Source organism: Falco biarmicus, chromosome 1 (genome assembly GCF_023638135.1).
Source record: "Falco biarmicus isolate bFalBia1 chromosome 1, bFalBia1.pri, whole genome shotgun sequence".
In the NCBI taxonomy this organism is placed as follows: Eukaryota; Metazoa; Chordata; class Aves; order Falconiformes; family Falconidae; genus Falco; species Falco biarmicus.
Genome location: NC_079288.1, coordinates 40,924,934 through 40,950,570, shown reverse-complemented (window position 1 = coordinate 40,950,570; position 25,637 = coordinate 40,924,934). Strand labels below are relative to the sequence as shown.

The 25,637-nt window shown below is 38.2% G+C and overlaps 1 protein-coding gene across 2 annotated transcripts; it reads left to right on the top strand.

Moving 5' to 3' along the window:
* The first annotated feature begins 658 nt into the window (after window positions 1-658).
* Window positions 659-25,383, top strand: CHFR (checkpoint with forkhead and ring finger domains). Of its 2 annotated transcripts, XM_056336174.1 has the most exons (18): window positions 659-775; window positions 1,203-1,350; window positions 3,410-3,509; window positions 10,226-10,335; window positions 12,591-12,650; window positions 12,800-13,012; window positions 13,999-14,214; window positions 14,790-14,946; window positions 15,191-15,345; window positions 15,897-16,059; window positions 16,969-17,111; window positions 17,542-17,661; window positions 17,973-18,056; window positions 18,795-18,865; window positions 19,839-19,926; window positions 20,105-20,212; window positions 21,191-21,263; window positions 23,750-25,383. In XM_056336174.1, the coding sequence occupies exons 2-18, from the start codon at window positions 1,215-1,217 to the stop codon at window positions 23,790-23,792; spliced, it is 2,040 nt and encodes a 679-aa protein (XP_056192149.1). In that variant the 5' UTR covers window positions 659-775; window positions 1,203-1,214; the 3' UTR covers window positions 23,793-25,383. The 2 variants fall into 2 exon arrangements, with proteins under 2 accessions (XP_056192149.1, XP_056192159.1); XM_056336184.1 differs by lacking the exons at window positions 659-775; window positions 10,226-10,335 and having other exon boundaries at window positions 1,212-1,350.
* The last annotated feature ends 254 nt before the right edge of the window (window positions 25,384-25,637 follow it).

Sequence of the window (25,637 nt, the reverse complement as noted above, 5' to 3'; positions counted from 1 at the left end):
GTTTGGGGGGGTGGTGGTGTTTGGTTTTGTGGGTTTTTTTTAGCTAGTTTCTGTGTATTGTAGAAGAGGATATTGAAATGAGGTGGTTGGTGGGGCACAAAGAGTAAACTGACCATTCTTAAGGTGCAGAAAGCTCCACTGCTCTCTTCTGGCCCCAGTAACTGCAGGTTTTGGTATGTAAGAGCCTTCCAATTACAGCTGGGGCTGCCCGCTCCGGGTGCCAGCTAGCCACCCACAGGCACTGATCCCGCCTCAGCGTGGTAGGAGCTTTCTTGCTAAAGCATGTCCCTGGAACAGCAAGTATGTGTTTTTATTTAGCCGCTGCTTGCAAACTAATAACTCTTCAACGTCGCAGAGTTAAACGACAATAATTTTTCCCTGTATGTGACCGATTAAACGACCTCAGCCGGCGGCCGGCACGCGCAACTCGCTATGAGGCGCTCGACCCGCCCGCAACAAAGATGGCGGGGAGCGCCTTGTTCCGCTGGTGAGCCGGCCCGTACCCAACATGTCCGCCGAGGCGCCTCCGGCGCCCAGGCCTCGTTACAGCACTCTTTTTCCCTATGTAGGGCGGCTCGGCGCGGCCTCGCCGGGAAACGCGGCGCTCTAGCTTGCGTGGCTCGGTGGCGGAGGCCGGAAGACCCGCCTCTTCCCCGGTGCGTTCCCTATGGCCGCCGTGCGCCGCCTCCAATGGCAGGCCTGGCCCTGCCCAGCCCTGATCAGCTGATGGTGGCAATGTCTGTTGACAGGAGCCGCCTCGGCCGCGGGACTGGGTGTAAGGGCTGGCGCCGGGGGGCGGGGGCGCCGGGCCGGAGGGGGGCGGGCGGAGGCGGCCGGGGGGGTGCGGGGGCGGCGGCGGCGGGCTGGCCGCCCTCCTCCGCCGCCGGGGAGAGAAGTGAGGGGAGGGAGGGGGCAAGGCCGCCCCAGCCCGCTCCCCCTCTGGCAGGGAGCGGCCCGTGGGGTGGGGGCGAGGAGAAGCGGGTGGGCTGGCAGCGGGGTGCCGAGTGGCCTAGGGGGAGGGCTCTGCGACTCCACACAAAAGGAAGCGGGCAGGGCAGAGGCCGGGGGAGCCCCAGGGGAGTAGGGGGCTACGGCGCGCAGGGCGCGGCCCCCGTGAGGGGGAGGGGGCTGCCGGCTCCGAGCGGGCCCTCTCCCCGCCGGGTGCTGTGTGATGGGGTTTGGGTTCGCTTTGTTTTTGTCAGATGTGAATCCAAATGGAGCACTCGGAAGGAGGCGAGCAGAGCCAGCAGCAGCAGCAGCCCTGGGGGAAGCTGATCCGGCTGGGTGCTGATGAGGCAGAGCCGCACGTCTTGCTGCTGAAAAGAGAATGGACAATTGGTCGGAAGAAAGGTGGGACAGGGACACGCTGCGCTGGCGCAGGGCGGTGGCCGGGGGACAGCAGCGATTCCCCCCTCCAGGCCTTTAAAATTGGATGTTGGACTGGAACTAGTTGGGTTTGGTGCTTTCAGCTGCTGGAGTCGCTTGCCAGGCCATCCCTTATTCCTAATTTACCTCTTGGCTCTGTGTTCTGTGATGACAAAGTTTTACACTGACGTTTTCTTTTTTACCAACTTGTGATACATGCACGTTTAAAAGTGAATATGCCTTTCAGGTTGTCTGTAAGAGTTTGTACAAACAAGAAAAAACGATTGTTGATTTAGAAGAGTTTCTGTGTATCAGTCCTGTTTACATTCTCATTTTGTTTCTGTGGTTAAAATAAATTGGAACTGCAATGCAAAATGCTTGTACTTCACAGAAAAGAAAACGCCCACATAGAGCCCTTAATTCTTCTGGCCGCATAAAGATTGCCAGCAAGTACTGAAAGTTGCTCTGAGAGTGAATTTGAAAGTGTTATTCCCAGAGTCTAGGGCTTTTACTACTTGCCTTTATTTTAAAAGTTTTCATGCTTACTATTTAAAATAATCGTTGCAATATTTTAATTTTTTTACTTTGCCCTGACACCACTCATTTTTAGTTTCCTGTTCATCAGTTCAAGCTATTTGACTGACCAGTCACATTCTGTAAATGGTCAAACCCCAGTTTTATGAGAAATTCAGGTAATGTGTTGTAGGAAAAATGTGTTGCTTGTTTACATTTAGATTGCTTATCATTATCTAAGCTGTAGGTAAATTCTTCAAACTGAGGTCTAATTGAGGATTATCTTGCAGAAAATAGATGAATTTTTGCATGTTCTGTTGCTTCCATAACTGTTTGCTAATGGATTAATAGAATGAGCGGTTACAAGAGTATCAAGCTTTGGGTCATAAGTATTAGTTAGAAAATCGTGAGGAGTTTTAGAAATGCTGATTGACAGCATTTTGTCCTTCCTGCTCCCATGTGAAAGTCTAGCTCCACAGAATAGAATGGAAATGTTGGCATGTTCCTGAATAAAATTTAGCCTACTTACTTTCAGTGGGCTTCCGAGCATGACAAGTTTTGTGGCAACAGTTAACTCTGTAGCTGTTGATTGCTCCTTGAGTAGTAGTAGACTAGTGATAAACTGTTGCCAGCATGGTAGTGGCTACTAGTTTACTTCTGGATAAGTTGCTTGCAGACTGAGATAGAGTGCACCCATAGTGTGAATAGGTGGAAGTGAAGCATGTTTGTTAATTATAACTTTTGTGTAAGCAAGTGCTTTGAGTCATTTGCGAGAGAGGTTAGTGGGGAACCTTGAGCGTTCCCTTGAACGTTCAATGTTAAAATGAAGTAAAACCACTAGATTTGCTCAGAGCCCTGGCATCATAGGTAGGAAGGTTTCTGTCATGTCAACACTGTCATTACACTTCTGCATATCCCTAAATCTTAGTCCAGGATTTTTAATCCCCTTTCAGCTTTATTAATGTAATAGTGCTGTCAGCAGAGATGAGGAAAATTCTCCTATGTAAAAACAATCAAAAGAAGAAGACTTAAAGGTAGAACAGTGATACTCTTATTTATTAACCATTGGTTCCTACTACTTTCCCCCAATATACCAGAATCAAGCAGAAGTTAAATCCGATGAAACAATATTACACTGATGTGGAAAAAGAGCTGGATGCTCAGTGGTGTATGCCTCTAGGATTTAGATTGAGCTTCAAGTACGTGTAAATTTATCTCTGTACCACTCTAGAACAAGTCATTGTGATTTGATTTCCATCTGTAAGGTCTAGGATTGCAGGGGGAATAAGGGAACTAAAACATCTTGAAGTGGTTGAAACAAGCTTATATCAGCACAAGGGGCTATCTCACTGCTTGTATTTATGTATCACATACTAGACTGTGTTGCTGCCTGTATACCAGTAGAAGTTTTGAACTATTGCAGATGTACATGAGTCATTTTGTTGTGCATTTATAGCCATGTAGAATGCTGATCTGTCTGTGTAATGTGTATTTTTAAGCACACTGGAAATTTTTTTTTTTTTTTTTTTAGGTTGTGACTTATCTTTCCCTGGCAACAAGTTGGTGTCTGGAGATCACTGTAAAATCATAGTGGATGAAGAATCTGGTCAAGTGTCATTGGAAGATACAAGGTTGGTTCTTCTATGAACTTCTACACTTACCTTTTTTTATAGTCTGTGAAGTAAAATCTTGTGTATTGCTCAAGGCATCAGTGGTAAATCCTCTTTTTTTTTTTTTTTGTTTTGTTTCTTACACACACACACACACCCCCCCCCCCCCCCCCGCTTTTTCATTTTAGGTTGGGGTGGTGGGTGGCGGTGGCTCTTTCTAAACACTTTTTTTCCTCTACAAAGGATTTCATAGTCTACTGGATGAAAAATGCTGTTGATGTAGTAGTTTTGTAGCATTATTTCTTTAGACTTGTGAAAAAAGTGATGCCAGCATTCTGAAAAACTCTAAGCACAAGTATGCTTCATTTCAGGCACTTATGTAGGGAAGAAAATACCTGCAGTGATGATCTCAAAGCATGGAATAGATGTGGAGTAAAAATCTGTACTTGTTATACATCTTTCTGGTATTCAGAATATCTGTAGCCCATATAGCATAAGTACTGTAGTAGTCTAGCAGTTGTGGTGGGCATATCAGATGGAGATTAGAGCCTATTCATTCTAGTTTAATAATATAAGGTGTTTGCCAGATTTCTACTATTGATACTTCAGGTTTTGTTTCTTTTTTTTAAACCATAATAATTATTTTCTGGTGTTTCTGTGTTAAGTTGGGTGTGAGAACTAAAGGTCTTCAACATAGAAAGATAGAAGCACATACTTCACTGGAACTAGTGTTGAAACGCTAAGTAGTGGAACTACTTCTAGTATATGAAGTTTAATTATGTACTACTTCATATACTGAAGGCCAGTGAACTTGCTATACTGGTGAGGCTATTTCCTATAGAACTCTAAGGCTACTGTGGGAATACAGATAGCACTGCAGGGGTTCTGGGTAGTTTCCAATGGATTTTAGTTTGTTTTCTAGTTTCCTTTATAAAATTTGAGATGGGAATTTGAATGCAAGAATATTTCTTAGGAGGAGACTGTAACCTTCTTCAAATTTCCGTCTGCTTAATTTTTGACAGTTTTTTTTTTTTTTTTGTCTAAGATTACCAAAAGCTTCTGGTTTATTAGATTTCAGGAACTCCATGCATGACATTTTAAAATGCTTCTGTAAACCACATTCTTTTTCTGCCAGGTTATTGCAGTCAGTAGAGAAACAAATAACACTTTTCTGCCAGCTCCCCCCCAATTTCTCATGTCTGGAAAGCATTTTACCCAAAGATGAAGAAGGCACTTCAAAATACATTCATGTATGTACATAAAGAGGAAATTTCATGTTTGAGGTTTTGAAGGTTATCATGCCGAATTCCTATTCCAACATACCAGAAGGCAAATATATTGTTCTGGTAGGGTTAGTATCAAACACCTGCTGAGCTTTTGACAAAAATCCCCCCAAGAATATTTTGGAAAACCTTTGAACTGTCTGAGTGGTGTGCACATTCTAGAGGGGCACTGGCAGAATGTATGAGCTTCAGCTGATGTTTTTCTTTCAGCAGAATTTTGGCACCTCTGTTCCTTTTCTGTCTCTTCATCAGTTAGTAGGTATGTTGATATTAAAAGGAGTCTTTTTTGAGGGTGAGGAACTTCCAGGTATTTACATGAGCTTTGAATTTCTTTTTATTTCCTCAAGTAAAATAGAACATACAGAATTATTCAGGTTGGAAGAGACCTCAGGAGGTCACTTTGTTCAAACTCTGTGAAAGACTGACCACCAGCGGGTTTGGACTAGGTTGTTCAGGCTTTCCTTAGTCAGGTCTCGAAAACCTCCAAGGACAGAGATTCTGTAGGCTATCAGGGCCCTTATTCCAGATCTTAATTATCCTCATGGGGATTTATTTTTTTTTTCCCCTTGCATCCATTTGAATCTTCCTAGTTTCAATATATGAGCTTTGTCATCTCAGTAAAGAACTTATGAGAAAGTTACCAAGATGACAGAGATAAGTACTGGAAGGCTGCTATTGGGTCCCCTGCTGACCAGGCCTCCTTCTCCCAGGCAAAACAAACCCAGTTCCCTTAGCTCATAGGTCTTGTGCTGCAGCCCTCTGGCCATGTCAGTGGCTACCTGCTGGACTTACTTGAGTTTGTTCAGATCTTCTTTGTACTAGGTGATCCAGAACTAGATGTAATATTTTAATGTGGACTAATGAGTTCCCAGTAAACGGGAATCACTTCATATTCAAATAATCACTTCACTTGAGTTTCTGACTACACCCCTGTTAATACAGCCAAGTGTGCTGTAGACCTTAATCACTGCCAGGGCATGCTGCTGGCTTAAGTCTAGGCATAAGTCCAAGGAGTGTGATCTTATACTTAGTCATAAAATCCACCAAGAATCCTCGCTGGTTGGTCTCTAGCCCGTACTCTTGCAGGTGGTTATTCCATCCCAGGTGTAGAACTTGGGGTTTGTCCTTGCTAAATGTCATGACATTGAGGCAGCCCAGGTCTGCCCCTGCCAGCTTGTTGAGAGTGTATTTCCTCTCCACTTCTAGGTTATAGCTAGAGAAAATAACCAGGATAGGTCCTTGGATCAGTCCCTGGGAGGCTTATACTCCCAGAAGCTGTGGAATGGAATGCTGAATGTTAGGGAAAAATACCATGTTCAGCTAGGAAATTGCTTATAATTGTCATTCTCCAATGTTATCCCAAAGTTCAAGATGCTTCAAGTGACAAACCAGGCCATGTTTGCCTACCATGGCAGTCTCAAGAGTGTAGCCGTAAATCTAAGCTTGAGAAACCATCCCTAGTTTCAGTTGCATGTAGCTGGTAGAGTTGGTTTAGACTGATGTCCTGATAATACAAGCTAGAGAAACGGTGAGTGATGCAGAAACATTGCTGCTTTTTTTTTTTTTTTTTTTCCTACCTCCCACCTCCCCCAAGGCAGAAGGTGCAGCCAGCAGAAAACTAGCAAAGCCAAATTAAAGTTCATTTTCTATATGATATATTCATGAAAAGGTGTGGCTTGTTACAGTGGTAGTGTAATAGAAGGGCTGCACCTGTGGACTACTACCAATTAGCTGCTTATACATGTTACGCTTCTATGTATCTCACAAAAAAGATTAAGATTCTTTTAAGTGTTCTGCTTGCCTGTGAGTCAGTATGAAGTGTGGTTACTGTTTGCTGAATCAAGAGGCTCAATGGTTGATACAACTACTTGCAGAAGACTGTTCTTCTGGGTCTTCCAATGTCTGTGCCAAATACCAGATGAACTCCAAAAAATCGTGCAGGCTGAAAGAAAATTTTTGAATGTTTCAGTTGGCAGTACAGATGTCCAGAGTCCCAGAAAAATACTGCAGTGTCAGCTTTTTCTTCTCCGAAGTGGAAAATAGTTTGGAAACATTGCTGTGGTCAAGCTCAGATTTTTCTGGTGAAGAGGAATGCATTGAAGGAGGCAGCTAGTGTGGGACAGCTGAACTGAGTGGACTTTGTTTCTGTATTGTAGCTAAACCAAAGAATATAATCAGATATGTATAGACAGCTAACATTGGGGTTTTTTATTTCCCTGGTAGCATAGTGAGTTCTTGGATTTACTTTTGGGAAGAATTACCATAAATTTTCAGGTGGAAGCAAATGTGTAGATAACTCAAAATTATTGAGTAAATAGAAGTTTGGATGTGACAAAAGCCAAGAGTTAGCAAATAGTACAATAAAATATTCACAGACTTGCCCTTTTTTGGGGTATGTTTCGGCTCAATTTTCCAAACCATGGGCTAGTTGCTTTATACTGCTTGAAAGAAAACAAATTATACAAGCTGACCCAACACAGTGGAGGCAGTAGTTGGCTTGCCCGAAGTAAAAGCAATTGTAAGATTCTCCAATTTTAAAACTAAATTTTAAATGCAACTAAGGTGATTTTTTTAAGACCTCCTCTTGTTGTCTTCTACATAATTTTTTTTAGGGATTCTAAGTAGTAAGTGATGTTTCAGAGCAGGAAATTATTTACACAAGGCTGATACTCATGTGACAGGCAAGCAGATATTCCCTTTCCATGGGTAAATCGGAGGCTGATTTTCAGCTGGTGCTGGTGTCCTTTCTGTTATTAAATTCTCCGGACCCTACCAGTGAAAATTATTTCTGTGAACATTAAAAGAATGGAGGATGATACGGTACAGGAGGGATTCTGTAACTTAATAGCATTCAAAACTCACTTCTGTTTACAGTGTTTTTGGGATAATATGCATTTAAATAGCAGATAACTGTTAAAACTGTTAACCCAGAAGCTTTACCATAAATTACATTCTTTTCCTGGATGGATGCTAGTGATTTCTATAAAGTAACAGACCAGCATTTTTCTAGGAAGTATACCAAAGTATCTTAAAACACATAGATCATTCACTCACTTCAAAAGTAAGTCTGTTCTGAGTGAAATGTAGCTATTCACATCAATTCTGCACAGCAGTTGGGATTGGCAAGTAAAGGTAATATATGATTCATTAATCAAACTGTAGGGTCATCGACCATATTGGAAATGAGTCAAGGCCTGACTTTTTTTTTCTTCCACTCTTCAGAAAAGTGACATTGGGACATTTTGTAACATCGTGTTACAACACAGACAATTTATATCTGATAGCACTGTTTTTCTGCACCACAAAAATTATACAGCCAGTTGGTATCAATTCAATATTAAGTCCTAATGAATGGCCTTCATGTTTGGGATTCTCACTGTACTTTTAACTTACTTTATGGGGACCCTACTTTAATTGGAAGCATCAGAGGAACGTACAAATGTCAGAATTTATCATGTGTGTCTGGTTAAAAAATACCCACAACATTAATCTGTTATGTCACCGTATCTGTTAAATGCCTAACTTTTTTTCCTCTTTGATTATTGGCTTCAGTTTGCTAATGGATTTAAAAAAAGCTTATGGTTTTCTGTGTTAAGTGGTATCAGTTTATTCCTACTTCATTTGGGTCCATGGATGCCAAGTAATTCATCAGTCAGCTCTCACTGAAGTCTGTATAACTGTGCAGAACTGAAAAGATGTGGCTATTTGTAGTCAACTTGACAATTAGGGTCTTGGGTATCTATTTCTGCAGCTTATCTTGTGAGACCAAGCTTGAGTAGTTACTAGATGTGTGATGATTCTGGGTTTTTCCCTTTTTCAAAGAATACCTCACTTGAGTTACTGCCCTTATAGCCATCTTGGAACTTGGCAGTTGGGACAGAACAGCTTCATAAAATGACCATAATATGACTGACCAAAATTGTTTTTTCCTCTGAATTGCTAAATTTTGACATTCTCTTAATGATGTCTCTGTTCTGCTGGTTCTTTTGTGCTTATGTCTTTCAAGTTAGTCATTATCTATATGCCTGAGGTAAAAAGGCAAGCTTTAAATAGTGTTCTTGCTTATAGGAGAAGCTTGAAGATTCTTTAATTGAGCAAATACCAATGTGACCCAAAGATTTTTGTTTGTTTCTTGATGTTTAAGTAGCATTTTTATTTTTTTGTATTTTGTTATTTATGTTGGATTAGTTGATTAAACCATATAGATAGGGAAAGCAGTTGCAGAGGTGAGAGCAAGAACTGATACGTTGATGAAGACTTGCTGTAGTGATTCAAAAGGGCTTGCTTTTCCTTTTGACTTTTTGATGTAATGCTTTTGACTCTGTCCAAAAAGGTCACCAGTATGAAGTTCTAGTTTTCTTTCTCTGTGCATGTTACTAATGACAGGAAATTTTCACAGGCTGCTTTTTATAAGAAAAATTACAAGAAGGAAAGGCGCTTTTTTCTAAAATAACCATCCCTTTCTAGACTCTAGAGACTAGAGAGAAACTGGGCTGTTTGAGGGAAGGCTGTGTTGTGTCCTGGGCACAAGTGGTGGCCTCCGGGAGGTGGCAGCAGAGGTTTGCTGTTACTTCATGCAGCAGCATGCTCTGCTGAGGGGAAAAAGCAGATTTTCATTATATATTTGGTACTAATTGCTGAGATTTTGAATGGCACAAGTCTGAAATGCTAGAATGCTGCAGCCCTGAAAGAGGCTTATTGCAACAGAGCTGGACTTATTCAGTACTTGAACAACCTGACTCAGTTACAAAACACTAATAGCTTGTGTATAAAACATCACCCATAGTGAAGGAGATACCTCCATTAATCAGCAATGCTCTGCATTTTCCTCTTCCCCAATTTATTTTCTTCCATGAATCTTGGAGTTTTTATCAATATCAAAATAATTAATTCCAACTCATCTTTTAATTATGTATAACTGGTTTTCCACCTTACTGACTTTTCACTTTTGAGTTACAAACAGTCCAACTAACCTCAGAATTTTAGTTTTTTTACTATTTGAAGCAAGAGGAGAAAAATTAATGCTGCATGTCATCCCTGACTGTACAAGAAAAGTTGCATTGTCGCAGAAAGTCTTAGGAGGTTCCCAGTGTTAATTGCAAAAATGTAACCTTGAACTTTTTGAATAGGACTTCTATTGTCCTTTCCTGTTTTATACTTAAAAGGTGGACATTATCATACAGAAACAATAATCTAAGTGTTCTGAGACACTGGCCAAAGGTCAGGGATCTTTTGTCTATCTGTTTGTTGGCTACCATCTCTTTACCAGTAACTACAAAGGAGAGCTTTGAAGTCCTAGTAGCTCTGTACTTCTGTCTTTGGGATAAATTTGTTATTTGTTTCTGGACTTTTTTATGAGTCAATAGTTTTTCTTCATCAAAAGTATCTTGTGTTTTCTCTTCCTTCTAATTATGAAAACATTTGTGGTAAGTTATCTTCTCTTTCTCTTTACAGTACTAATGGAACAGTAATTAATAAACTGAAAGTGGTTAAGAAGCAGACATACCCTTTACAGACTGGCGATGTGATCTATGTTGTTTACAGAAAAAATGAGCCAGAGAACAGTGAGTAAATGGTATTTTTAAATGGCATGCTTAGTAACATTTTGAGTTATGAGAGAAAAGAAATATCAGTACAATTAAAACAGAATTACTCAATTTTAAGGCAAATAATTTGCTAATGTTTAAAAATGAGTCTCTCTAGAGGAAGTCATGGATGTGCCACTTTTTACAGGGACAAGTCTGAGCAACTGTCTGAAATTAAAATGTGCCTGGAAGTAATTTTGGAGGAACTAATGCATGGAATGGTAACTAATGACGACCTGATCACATACCCGATGTTTCTTTTAGAAGTCACATTGCTGGGGTAGTTAGTGATACTTCGTGTATCAAATTGAAGCCATTTTTGGCACCAGAAGGAAAGGCTGCAAAAGGGTTTTGCATTGGTGATTTTTTTCTTTTAAAAGACGGAAGAGACAAAATGGAGTGGGAAGATGGGGAAAGCCCTATAGTGAAAGTAGAATTAGTAAACCTGGAATGATATTTGCATGGTCTTAAAGAAGAATCATGCCTCACATGCCTAGAATTCTTTTCAGGAATTCCTTTCAGGGTGATGCAATTGAAATAACATAATCGGGGATTTTTTGGTTTTGTTTTGTTGTTTGGGGTTTTTTTTTCACATTATTTGTATCCTTCCTTAAAGATTTTTAATAAACCAAGCTACTGTTGAGCAGGAAGTAATGTTCTTTCATGTGTTAACTTGGTAGAAGTCAGGGACAAAGGTCCAGATGTAAGTGCTCAGTTTTTGCAATGGAACAAAATTAATGAATGATCTCATTAATGATCTGTGTCGTCTGTCTTAAAGATGTTCATGAATGATTTGGAAATAACTATTCAGGCGGCAGAATTTTCATTTCATACCATTTCATTCAGTTATACAGGATGATTAAATCCAATGCTGGCTGAAAAAATTTACAGAAAGAATTTAGTTACTCATTATTGCAAAATAACAGATGGAGTTCAACTTTGATAAACAAGGGGGAGAGAGAGAATGGACAAGCTCTTTTTATATATGTATTGTTGTGGCCCAGCTGACTGCTCTGTCCGTTAGCATGCAATTCTTCTAATAAGTGTGAAGTGTTGTAATATTTAAACTCTAGTAGAGAGCACTCACTTCCTGGGAACGACTTTTGATGAAAGAGACATTTGAAATGTTTGTTCTCATTACTGTACTTGATAGCTCTGAAGCGGAACTTTAAGGTGGACAGGCTTTGTATAGTCATAAGCTCCCCTATTATTGTGAAGATAATTGGATGTACTGGGAGATGGGAGAGTGTAGTATTAGGTATGTTTAGAGCATGATATTTATGCTGTCTGATGTAATTGTTGCAAGAAGCAGTGATAAGCTATATTTGTCTGTCTGTATGGCTTGTTTATCTCACAGATCTTTTCTAAGATGATACTATTGCAATCAATGCTACTTGGAAGAATTTGCGAATGTTCTGGGTACTTTGTAATGAACTGAATCGCTGATTTCTATTTGGGTTAACAAGTATCTGAACTGCCAAGCCTCCAGTTTTGCTTTTTCAGCTTCTCCATCTTCAAAGATAAGAGTTTAGATTGGGCATGCTTACTTGGCTATTCTGAGTAGTTCCAAAGGAGACAGTACTCTAACTTTTGATCAGAAAAAGGGTTGCTACGAACGAAGAGAGTCTTACTTGCTTCTAGGTGACTGGAGCTGAGAAGAAGTAGCATTAGAGGAATCTTTGGAACAGCATTAGGTTGAAGTAAGACGGAGAGGAAAGGAATATGATCCTGTTGGATTTATTAATAAATACAATTAGTCTCTGGATGAACCTTATGGCATGTCTTAATCTGTATTTTTGAGAGTTCATGTATCTTACAAAGAAATGAAATAAAATTGATTGAAGAAGTTGAGAAGTGAGCTCAGAAATAATAACCTTCTTCGAAGAACTATCATTCAAGTATCAGTAAAAATACAGTTTGTTCTGACACGGAGCAGATTTTAAGTTTAAGAAATTATTAAGCCTCCAGTTCTATGGCTGGCACAAGTTAAACTTCAAACAAAAGCTGCTCTGCCTGGTTTCCTGAGAAGAAAAGATCTTGCTGTGCTGTTCCTAATTGCCTCCTAAATAGGAGTATTAACATTGTACTATAGAGGTGACCCTTCCTTTGCCTCTTCCATTGTCAGATACTTTGGGGAGGCAGCCGCTTGTGAATGGAAGTTGTTTATGTGAGATTAAGCTTAGTGAATTTTTGTTTATGGGTTCTGATCAATATTTTTTTTAAATCTTTTTCAGATGTTGCTTATCTTTATGAATCCTTAAACACAAAACATGATGCAACTCAAGAACCAGTAGGTAAGGAAATAATTCAAGATCCTTGAAGAGGAGCTAAGCTCCAGTGACTAATTTAACCCTCTTGAGAGAGTTTGATTCCTTGGAAATTTGAAGTCGTGATGTGGCGACTGTCACAGTTTTTTCTTTGCTTTTCCCCCTTCCAACTGTAGAAGTTAATGTAGAAAACCAATGCCATGTGACCAAAGATACCTCAAGTACAGGAAGAAGTAATGATGAGACCCAAATTACCTCATCGCCATCAGTTACTCAGTCTTGCTATGAGGAACCACAGCCATCTACTTCTACATCTAACCTCTTTAATGCTTCTTCTACCTCTCTTATTGAGTCTGCATCTGTTCAGCAGGATAATCCTTCTACATCTGGTAAGAATTGTGTCAAGTATTTAGAGTTTGATATCCCATCATCTGTTACTGCAGATGAATTTTAACAGATTTATCTCTTATCCCTGTCTGGGTCTTTAGCATTTGTTTTGTAAAGTTCTAGTGAAAATACCAGGTGGATATGTGCATTTTAACTTTTTCCCTATGAGCAGGCAGGGTAAATCCTGGTGGATGAGTAAGGCAATTGTGAGAATTGCTTATGCTCAGAGGAGCAGAAAATGCACGCAAATCCCAAACTGTTCTATCTTTACAATATGGTTTTGTAGTGGAGCACTGGTTAAAACTTAGCAAATCTATGTGGTGCATATAACAAAGTAAGTAGGTATGAGTGCTTGTGTTTATGCAGTCACTCCAAGAAACTACTCTTAATTGTTGCTGTTACTGCTGCCAGTCACCCATCCCCTTTCCCTTGCTTAGAACTCCAAGGATGAAACACACCACATGTGTCCCTAGTCTAGTATCTTGTATTATGTTGGCAAGTGTAATACCATAATGCTGTGTAAGTCTTAAAATAGAACTGGAACAAGAACGGCTATCTAGAAGATGGCATTTGTCAACAGTTCATTGGGACTTTAAACATGCTCCTATGAAAACAAAGTTTTGCCTTCTGCTGTGATTCTGACCTGTTACATATGATCAGTATTGCATAAATCCTCTGCCTGACATCTTTGTCAGGAAGACCTGGTATGGATAATAGCCTTATGAATAAATACTCTACAACTGAAAGAGGAATGGGAATTTTAAGTAGGGTTACACAACTAATAACTTGTTTTCTCCCAGGTCTTCCAATTAGATTAGCTTAGAATGCATTTAGTATATTTATGCAGACATTGCTTTTTTGCTCCGCTTTTTCCTGTTCAGATGTTTGGATTGTTGTGTGTGCATCATCAGTGTTTGAGTACCTTCTTGTTTTCACATGTCCCATATCTGTATGCAGTTACGTTCACGTTTCTGTTTTTATTTTGCAGGATCACAATCCTCAGTTTTCCCTCCTGTGCCTGCTTTCCCAGTCTTAGAATCTGTGTGTCTAAGAGCACTGCATGATGAACATGAAAAGCTGGATACAAATACTGAAACTTCCGCAATCCCTTCAGAAATCACCGACAGAGAAAAAGCAGAATCAGATTCTCAGACAACAGGGGAGGAGGAAGGTTTGGAACCTGCTAAGAAGAAACTAAAAGGAGGCTAGTATACTACAGTATTGCACAATATTCCCTGCACGCTTTTATTTCAATGTTATTGTTGAAAGTTAGTTTAAAAACTTTATTAGAAACTTAAAGCTATGTCTGTTTTTCATAGAAACTCAGTGAGATTAACAGAAACTTAAGGATCTGTGCTTTTTTTATTTATTAATGTGAAATAAATCCAAAATGCACACACGTCAAACCTAGAAGGTCTCAAAAGGTTATGTTAGTAGGGGATAAGTAACTTTTCCTCCTCACAATGTTATTTTATGTTTGTTAAATAAGAAAAGTGACACTTCCCTCTCATTCTGCCACACCCTCTCCCCCAAGTTGCGTCATGTCAGCTGTCATCAGTTCTTCTTCAGTTTTCTCCTATTGACTTGATTTCTGGTCCAGTAGAAATAATGTCTCCAGTAGCAGAAGCTGTCACATGTAAAACAAGAACCTTCAGTGGGATCATTGCCAGTGAACAGTGAATCAGTGTATATATTTCTGGTCTTTTTTTAACACTTAAATAAAACCAAATTTTAAAAAGCTTCAAAAACGACATACTGTGGAATCTTCTGTCTTTGTAGATGAAGATGCTTGTCCAAATCTTTCACCAGCAGCTCCAAGTGAATGTGTAATTAAAATTGGATCTGAAGATGCAAAAACATCAAATGTGAAACCGGATAAGATGGAAGAAACATTAACTTGCATTATCTGCCAAGAACTGCTGCATGACTGCGTAAGGTATGTATGATTGACAAAAGCTCTAATCGTGGTAATAATATAAGAAGTTCAGCGACAACTGTTTCAGAAGGCCAGGATATTTAGGGTTTTCACAAGCCCTTTTGAGTCCCCTTCCACCCCACCCCCCAAAACTATGTAGTCATATCAATGCTAAAGAGTTTGAGTGTTATGATTGTATCTGAAAAATGAAAGATTTGTGTTTTGACTCCATTTCTTTCATTGTTTTCACGTTTGTATTTTCCAGCTTGCAGCCTTGTATGCATACTTTTTGTGCTGCCTGCTACTCAGGATGGATGGAAAGATCTTCTCTGTGTCCAACTTGTCGTTGTCCGGTAGAACGTATTTGTAAAAATCACATATTGAACAACTTGGTTGAAGCTTATCTGATTCAGCATCCAGGCAAGTTGAACAGTGTGTGTAACAGAATCTGATGTATTTCACACAAGCTGCATAATTGATATATGCACAAATTGTTGTCTATTAAATTCCTGTTTTCTCTGACATGGCTGTAAGAAAATAAATGCATTTAATAAGACAGCATATCTTGTAATGTTTCAAATACCAAGGGTGATTTAATGCTATAACTGAGTATGCTAAGAATTCTTAATTTTATTTTGCTACTTAATCATGAGAAGGATATCAGCTTTATCAAATAGGTCACACTGACTGATTAGGCCATCTAAATTCAAATACTTTTGAAAAATATACTTGAATATGGATTTAATTAACTTTGATCATGGCCTCTTGAAAACAGAACCTAAGTTGCCTGATACTACACTTCCATTAACAGAGAGGGGAATTTAACTAAGATCTTCTAGAACTCTTACCCGAAAATAAGTTTTATGGAAACGAAAACACAATAATCATAACTGTGTTAATAAAGTAGGGTGGAGATAAGGGATATGAGGTGTTCTTTTGTCTTGAAATTTCAAATGTGGTTCTCATGCCAGATAAATGTCGTAATGAAGATGATGTACGTAGCATGGATGCTAGAAACAAAATTACTCAAGACATGTTGCAGCCCAAGGTGCGGAGATCTTTTTCAGATGAGGAAGGAAGTTCTGAAGATTTATTGGAATTGTCAGATGTAGATAGTGAATCTTCAGATATCAGGTATGTCTATTTAAGTTGTACACTGAATTAGATTTACTTATGTTTGAATGCACAAACTGACAAACTGAGCTAGTTTCAGAAACACTGTTACTGCTGATAGTGTTCCCATGATCATTGCCAGAATTATTCTTATTTTTGTCTTCAGGTAAGCTTATCCTTAAAGTAATTATCTTGGCAATTCTGCTGGTGATCCTACTGAACCTTGAGCAGTCAACAAAAAATAATTGAAATCAGGAGTTCCTAGAAGTCCAGCAAGATTCACTTTATGACCAACAGTTCTATCCTGAGTTGTGCAACAGCTTCATGTGAGATATGTGGAATTATCTTTTCAAATTACAAGTTGGCTGTTGCTTTAGAGAAAACAGGGTCCTGGCTAAGATCTTGTCAGGAGATAAACAGTCCATGACCCTATGAGCTGTGATGATTGTGCTTGCTTATGTGTCTGGAATGCTGCTTTCACCAGGTTTATGGTACTGAAGCAGCTGATGCTTGGCTTAGGGATTCCCAGGCACCGAAATATCTCATCTTTATTTCCAGCAGCAAATGTTTTTTTTACTGTACGTCTAGAGGGAAACAGAAGAACTCTTTGTGTAGATAATTATTCCAGCTTTGTTCCTCTTTCTTGTTCCTCTTTCTTTGTTCCTCTTTCTTCCAGTCACGCTGCACTTTCTTTCTTTTTTTTTCCCCAACTACTTGGGGAATACTATGAGTTACGAAGTTTTTATCTTAAAACTCCAGCAGTCCTCAAAACTGTGAGGTACTGAGTTATGTAAACTTCCATATGTTACTGGATGAAGAATTTCCAAACTTAAAGTTTGAAAGTATGACCAACCCTGTCTAGCACAGGGATATGAGTTATATTTGCATCTGTTGGGTGTGATTTCGTATGACCTTATTTTACTCTTTCAGTCAACCATATATAGTATGCAGGCAGTGCCCAGGGTATCGAAGACACTCTGTTCCAACTCTGCCTGGCACAGGCCAAGAGACAGAAGCAGGAGGAATGCAAGCACTGGGAGATGCGCCATCTACATCTGCCAACTTCCCTGCAGGTCAGTGTCATGAAGTCTTCTCAGTAGTGTGATACCAAAATACTATAACTAATACACCCGTTATGAATTAAGCAAGCTTACTCTCATAGTACTGCAAGAGTAACACCACTTCACATAGGTGCTTTGCAGGTAACATGAGATTTGACCATGTTTTTTCTGTAGTTTTCCAAAACAGACTGCTAATGCTTGTTAGTTCTTAAGCTGTTCTACATATTGAAATATTTTACACGTGTACATAGTTTAGAAGTCCAAATGCCATTTTTCTGTGCTCTCTTGATCTTTATAAAAACAATACTGCTTGCTTGTTACTTTCAGATTTTTATGTTGCTAATATTTGCTACGATTCCTTGCCCAGATTGCAATTGTGTACATTGTTCAGTCTACCTTTTTTTTTCTTTTTTTTTTTTCCTCCTGTTTGTAACTCATCTAGCTGTCCAGGAATATGTATGTCCTGCTCAAGGAAGTCATGTAATATGCACCTGCTGCTTTCAACCAATGCCTGACCGAAGAGCAGAGCGTGAACAGAATCCTCATGTTGCTCCTCAGCAATGTGCGTACATTTTTTTTTTTTCCTCAATCTTGGTTTCAGAAATAAGTCTCTCTTTATTTTTTATTAAACTTAAGTTTAGTTTGAAATTTCTTTATTTCAATGTTCTTATCTGGACTCTTGTAGTGACAGCATGAAAGATTCTTCCTTTAGAAAATTTATTATTTTTCTAGAGAATATATTTTAAATGAGAAAATTGTACTTTTTTTTAACCAAGTTTATAAGGGCTGTATTGCTACTGATTTATACGGAAAATAACTGTTGACTTTCATTGTATGCAGGTCCTTACAGGGATTTTCTTTGTTATTTTACAGGTACAGTTTGTCTGCAACCCTTCTGTCACTTATACTGGGGCTGCACTCGGATGGCATGTTTTGGCTGTTTGGCACCATTCTGTGGTATTGTGGAATAATCTATTTCTTATGAGCCTGTTCACTTTGCAATAATGTCTGTCTGTCTTGAACTTTAGGTAATTTAGAGAAATATAATAATAGTTTGTAGCACAGTTGTGCAGAAGGAAACAAAGGATACGTCCTCACATCACAAACATTAAAAATTCTTGAGTGGTATGTGTCTTAACTCTGAGAGGAGTTAAAAACTTGTCTTCATACCATATTGGGCCTGAAAACTAAGCTTGTTGAGCACAATGTTCTCCCTTACAAAAAGAATTACGGTGTATTTCAGCCTAGTTGTATAAATCAGTGCAAGAGCACTGAACATCTGATGTTAACTGATTGGAAAAGGACGTTACTCTCTTAAACACGCAGACTTCTGAATCTCAGATTTCAGAACCTTTCAGAAGGTTTTAGATACATCTTTTTAATAAATTAGAACAGTTGAAATTACTTGCTGCAGTTTGCAGATAATCGAACATGCTTTAATAGCACTGTTAATTTGTGCAGCTTAGTAGTAGTGTTTGTGGACTAAAGGTGAAATTGTAAAATCTCAGTATCTTGCCTTGGATTGCCATGGGAACCTACATATCACATGATTTAGTATATGTTGAATGCAGTCATTTACTTGGTGCTCACGCAAGTTTGTGCGCATTATTTCAGGAAACAGAAGAACCTTCAAAAACGTGCTAGGGGCATGGGGCTGGGGAAAGAAATAGTAACTTTTCTTCTTGTTCTGATTAGAAATAAATCTTGGTGATAAGTGTTTAGATGGAGTCCTAAATAACAACCACTACGAGTCAGATATCCTCAAGGTATGTTTAAAAGTCATTATGTATGATGTGTAATAATAAATGTACAAATTTTAAGATGTACTCACTCATGAAATGGTAGTGATGTGCTGCCTAACAGTTACAGTGGCAGCATTATGAAACTTGCAGCACCTGATTCTAAACGGCAAATATGAGCCCCAGATGTTCAGCTGGACCAAAGTTACAGTTACTGTGTCTAGATTGGGAGTATTTTGGGGGGGTAATTTAACTCTTTCAGTCTCTGGGCATCATATTCTAGAGGTGCATTCCATTTAGTATTGGCTATTCCCATACCACGCAAGTTAACAACAACAACAACCACTTTCACGCAATCCCAACGTTTAACATGTATGTCTGATAGGTGCCAAGAAGGCCTAAATTCTAGAAATAACTTCTGAATTTCAGTTTAAACAACTGATAGACACAGTATAGAATTCAGATATGTTTGGTTCTTAAATCATAAAGGAATTATACTAGTATAAAGTATTTGTTAGGGAAGCCAGTTTCTACAATCTAAAGTGTAACATTCAAAATATTAATTAAGAGAAAAATAATTCACTAAAAAAATATTAGGAAAACACAGCTTGTTAAATATTTGTTCTTAGACAAGTTAAATTTCATGCTAAGTTGTATGGAGAATATTTTTCCCCATACCATAACTGGGTTATCTATATTAGGTAAACTGGGTGAAATCTTGATTTAAGGTAAATGAGAGTGTGAAAAGAATCGATTTGCATTCTTTAGGCAAAAGCGGGGATCTTCTGAAAAAAAGATACTGAGTGGAAGGTTTTATTGGTGATCTGAAAGTATCATGCTAATTAAGTTAAATATATTTTAGTTTTTACTTATAATCATCATCATCCCATTTTTAAAACCTAGTTAGATCTAAATTTGGAAATATTTGAGAGTAAATGGCTTGGTTACTCTGTAATGATGGACGTATTTCTAGATTAAACTCTGAAATTTGTCTTTTCAGGATTACCTGGCATCCAGGGGTTTGACGTGGAAAAATATGTTAAACGAAAGTCTTTTAGCTCTTCAAAGAGGAGTTTTTATGTTGTCAGGTATGTGATATGTATGTTCATGTATAACTCTTTATATATGACTCAGTAATTTTATCAAGAGGTTTGAAGTTTTGTGTACATAACCAGTACTATCATGACATTTTTGTTAAATCTGATTTCTCAAGCCCTATAATGTTATTATATATTGACATTATGTACAAACTGGTTTTCTCCCCAGATTACAGAGTTACTGGGAACACAGTGCTTTGCTACTGTTGTGGCCTTCGCAGCTTTCGAGAACTTGCCTACCAGTACAGGCAGAATATTCCTGTTGCTGAATTGCCAGGTGGGAATTGCTTCGCCCAGTAAAGGGGAAAAGATATTTAATGTTACAGTCAGTTTTATCCTTGATTTTTTTAGCACCTTCGTGCAGCCCAGTACAAATCTCTTTGCAAGATATAATATGCCAATTGCTTTACTTCTTGAAAAGAGGAATTCAGTAAAATCCAGAGTTAAGTCAACAGGAACTTGCTGTAATTTAATTTATTTTCCCATTTAAATACATAAAATTATGCACCTTCTGAACAATTTCACTTTTTACCAGCTCTTACCTAGAAAGAAGAATGTTTTCATAAATTAATTGTAAATCTGTTTGCATTTACAGGTTTAATATAAAATAACATGCAAGCAACTGTGCCTCCTTCAGTCCTAAATCTGTCGGGAACAGAAGCGCTTCCAACAGTGTACTTTCAAATGTGGCTTTTGTCCCTCTAGTTCCTGTTGTTAGCAACAGCTTCCCTATCTTTAACTGTTGAGAACGCTGCTGCTGCTGTGCATAAAGAGAGACCATCTGTCTACCTTGTTTCTCCTTAGTATTGGTTTTCATTTTAGTGTAACATTGCCTGCTGGGCAGCTGAGTTATAATGCATGTATAAGTGGGGGGAAACCAACAAACTCTATGCAAATTAATCCATTTTTCTTTCGTATGGAAACATATCTAGACATATACCCACTGTCTTAAACTGTAAAGTCCAGCTTTATTAAACTAAATGGTAAAATTTCACTTGATAGCACTGAGAACCAAATCCTTTCATCATAAGTTTATGTTAGCCTGATATTCAGAATTAATTTTTTGTCCTTCATTGTTTGCTTTGTTTCTAGAAAGGTAAACCAATATATTTTACAGTCATTTCTTGCCAGTCGTGTTTTGTTGCTCTGCAAAGCCTGCTTTGATGAGTAACTGCCGTTAGCAGTGACTTAATCTACACCACCCTATTTAATGACTTCTGTAATAAACATAGTATTTAATTTCCTCTTTTTCTAGTGACTGTCACATCACGTCCTGATTGCTACTGGGGGCGCAACTGTCGAACTCAGGTCAAAGCACATCATGCCATGTAAGTTAAACAATTTAGAAAGTGGTTTTCGGTTTTGTTTCTTTAAAAAAACAAACAAAACCCAACAAAGATAAAACCACCAAAAAAAGCCCAACCTTTGAAAGTGCCAGAAATTGCATGAGTAACACTGTTGCAGCATAGGCAACATTGGGTGAGTTTTGGGGTGTTTTTGTTACTTTTGGTTTTAATGCAACTTTGAAATGAGCCCTTTGTGCTTATCAGAAGGGCACCACTAGCACTTACAAATTGACGCAACCCATTGCTGACACTTCTTGAGTCTCGTTTTCCACCCCCAACTCCCCCTTCATTCCTGTTCTTCTCCCACTGAAGCAGCTTCTCATTTGCTTGTGTCTGGGTGCTGCTGAACGCTGTATATACAATAATTAGCCCTGTGTGATTTCCACTTGAAACTGCAACAGACTTTTCTAGTGAAGTGCAACATACTTTGAAGGGATAAATTGGTGGGAACAGTTCACAACAAGAGAAGCAAGAGAAGTTTGGAACGTGTAACATTAGAAACCTGCTGTGGCTTAGCAGTTCCTCATGTTTTGGAGGATTTTCTAGGTCTTATTTATACCTCTGACCCAAGCAATCTGGCGTATGGTGAAAATCAAATACTGAGTCTGAAAAGAGATTAACCCTCTACTTTACAAGTGTTCTGATACATCTATGGGACATGGACTCCTGGTATCTGGTCATTCATGAGAAATGTCCATCCAAAATAAATCAAGGTTCTTGATTAAAAAAAAAAAATCACCCCACTGATACCCAATGCAATTTCATTCTTATGAAAAGATGCATGTGTGGTAAGACAAATACTAAAGACTTGTAAGACAAATACTAAAGACTTGTAAGACAAATACTAAAGACTTGTAAGACAAATACTAAAGACTTGTAAGACAAATACTAAAGACTTGTAAGACAAATACTAAAGACTTGTAAGACAAATACTAAAGACTTGTAAGACAAAACAAAAATTATCTACCTAAGAGCTAACTGATTCCAGGGAGCTTATAAAAATGCTTCTTGCTTTAAGAGCAATTCTCTAAATTCTCAGTGCAATTTAAGATGGAGGAGCTGTTACACCTTATTGAGAAATGGCTTTAATGAATAGTAGGTTCTGCAGTAACTTTCTAATGCTGCAATGAACATACACACTTAGCATAAATTCCTTTAATATTTCAGGTACTATGGGTTGAAAATAACCAGTCTGTACAGCTCAGGCAGGCAGATTGTAAAAAAGACTTGTAAAATATTCATGCTCAGTCTCTTTGGAAGTTGTTTTGTAAAATTTGTAAAATAATTCGGGATTTAAGTTGGAGATGTAAGTCAAAGTACCACTGCTGTCTGTAACTTCACATTACAGGACTGTCTATGTTTCCAGGGGAGATTTTGTTTTGCAATGTTAAAGAGTTAATTCAGTATCAAAGTACCGAACAGTTGTCTTTGTTCATATTGCGGTGGATAATTCCATCTAGAGCAGAAATGACTCGGGGGGGTGGGGGTGGGGGTGTCCTTTTTGTCGTCTGCATTTTTCTTTTTTTTTCTCTTTTCTTTTTTCTTTCAAGCATTAGCTCTTCCTAGAACATTACTGGCTGCTGGTGTAGTTCCTAAAATTCATAAAAGCAAACAATTCTGTCATACCACTCCTAAAATGTCTTATTACCTTTTTTTTTTATTATTGAGCTAAATTGTTTTGCTAAGTAGTTTGGTTATGTAAGCAAGGTTTCTTTCTAATCTTTGTTCTAATTCAGCAAGAGGGAGAAAATTTATGGTCTCACATCATCTCTTCCACATGTATATGTACGTACACACTCAATACCCCAACTCCTGTTTCAGTTACGTATTGAGGGATGCATAACACAAGTAAGAGAAAAAACAAATAATGAATAATGAGATGTTTCTGAGAACTGGAAGGAGGTGCCTCCTACATAATTGTGTTGACTATTTAACTCGTGAAGATAGGCTTGCCTTTCCCATAAAACCTAAATATACAGAATGAGGAAAAATTCTTTTTCTTTCCAGAAGAAGATTCTAAGCCAGTAAAAGAACATGTTTATGTTGAAATGTATTATTAGCCTGGTTAATTCTAATTTCTGATGACTTATGTACTGCTGTCTTCTAAAAATTACTAATGTCTCACAGGGCAAAATTAGTTCACTGATTCCTGTTTTAATTGCCTTCTGGGTTTGAAGTATGCAGAATTACAGAGAATTGCTTTTAATAACAGGTTTTCTGTGTGCATAATAAAACTGACAAGGGTTAGGCAGGAGAGATGTTGAAAATCCTGCTACAGATAACATGGTAGTAGAGTATGATCTAAACAGGTTCTGAAAAACAGAGATGCTGGTGTGTTAATACTGTGCTTTAGACTGTTTAACATTTAAAATACTGTGTGAAAGGTGCTGACTTTTTTTTTTTGTTGTTGTTGACTGACTTCTGGGAACTTTGTTACATTTTAATACTTTTTGGTTTTTTTATTTCAGGAAATTCAATCACATTTGTGAACAAACACGATTCAAGAACTGAATACTTGTAGTCTGTAGAGAGGGGACAAAAACCTGTTACACTGCTTGTACAGTTTAAGGTTTCAGGGGATCTTCTCTGTTCCCCATAGCAGGGAGTCAGTAACTTTTGCATCAGGTAATCTGGTGTGAACTTTTTAATTTGTAGAATTTTACAGCTGTACATGAATAAGGTAGATTATTACTTTTTTTTCAAAGAAAGTCCAGCAAGCATTGCATTCCGTTCTCATGACTACAGTGTCCCTGTATCACTTCAGTGAAGAACACAAACGGGAATCACACACACAAAAACCAGCCATATCTTGGGAAGACCTAAGAATAAGGAGTGTATTTGCACTACTTGTGAAGAAACTAAGAAAAATCCTTAGACTTAAAATAGAAATGTTTTGTAAAAGTATCTGATGGATATTTCAAGAGCCATTAATATTTAAGAAGGAAATTGTCAGTGTATATTTGTAACTGCATTTTGCGGTAGTCTGATATTTTGTCGCTACCCATTGCATTTGGGCTAGAAACCACATTAATATTCACTTTAAAAAAAATATCCGTCCATTAAACAGCTGTTTCAACTTAAAGTTTCTTCCATATGTGCCGTGTTATAGTGGAAGTAGTTACAGTTTCTTTTCTTAGTTTAGTTGTGTTGATGTTTTCATTCACATTAAATTACAAAAATAATTGCACAAAAATTTGAAAATCAAATTCAAAGTTGGGGTAGTACTTGAAGCAGAAGACTTCTGCTAATATTACTTCTGTAGTGTTTTATATCAGGAGACCAAACAGTGCTTTTGAGATAGAGCAGCCAGTAGGACACACTGGTTCATTTTTTGTATTTCTTTCTTGGTTCGATACCATATGCTAAATATGTACCTCTGCCATGCAGCTGTTCTCTAGCATGCATACACTGGTGAAAATGTAGAAAAAGCTATAATTTAAAACAGAATATAGCAGCTTTACTGGAAGGAACAATCTTACAGAAAATAATTCAGTTTGGACAAATTGTAGCAATATGGAGGCATTTCTGAGTAGGAATAGGGATGATGAAGGGGAACATTGGTGTCACTGACATAAACGTAGATTTTATTTTCATGCCTTCTGCAGAGCTCCTTCAGAAAATGCCCCAAGCATCATTCACAAAAAAGAAAAAATGCCAACACGACCACCCACTCACACAAATTGATCTGATCTGATCTGTTTCTTCATAATCTGGTAGCTAATGTTGGCAAACCTCAACTGGGACCAATTTTTCTTTTTCATCATAGCTAGAAGAGCAAGACAGAATGAGAAGAAAGCATACCAAGTTACCTCTGTAGATACCATGTTTTTAAGTATGCCTTATTTTGTGAGGAGGATTTATACTTTGATGTTAGAAAGTGTGCACACAATATCTTGTGATATAATGGAGCACAAATGATGCAGCACATCGTGTCTACTGGTGTCAGTGAATTAAACAACTATTTCCAGTAATGCACATCTTAATATGAATGCTAATTAGAATGATGTATTTCTGTTTAGATTTTTATTTTTTAAAATAGCTGTCGCAAGGATGGGTCTGTTGACCATGCCCGTATGCTATTAAAAATACACTTTGGTGTGGACTTCTCTTCTTAATCTCTGGGCATTTTCTCCTGTGAGTAGGATTGAAATTGGATCTGGAATAATACTTGAAACTTCTTTTAACAACAACAGTGTGTTTCTGTCTTTTAGTATTATTAACAATGTTCTGTTGCTTCTGTATTTGTATTTTATGTTTTGGTTTATTTTTTTTTTAATGGTTATTGTATCTTCTCAGGACAACCATTCCCAGTTGTTTTTGATCTCATTTTCATCTCTGGCTGTGCATGTAGCAAAT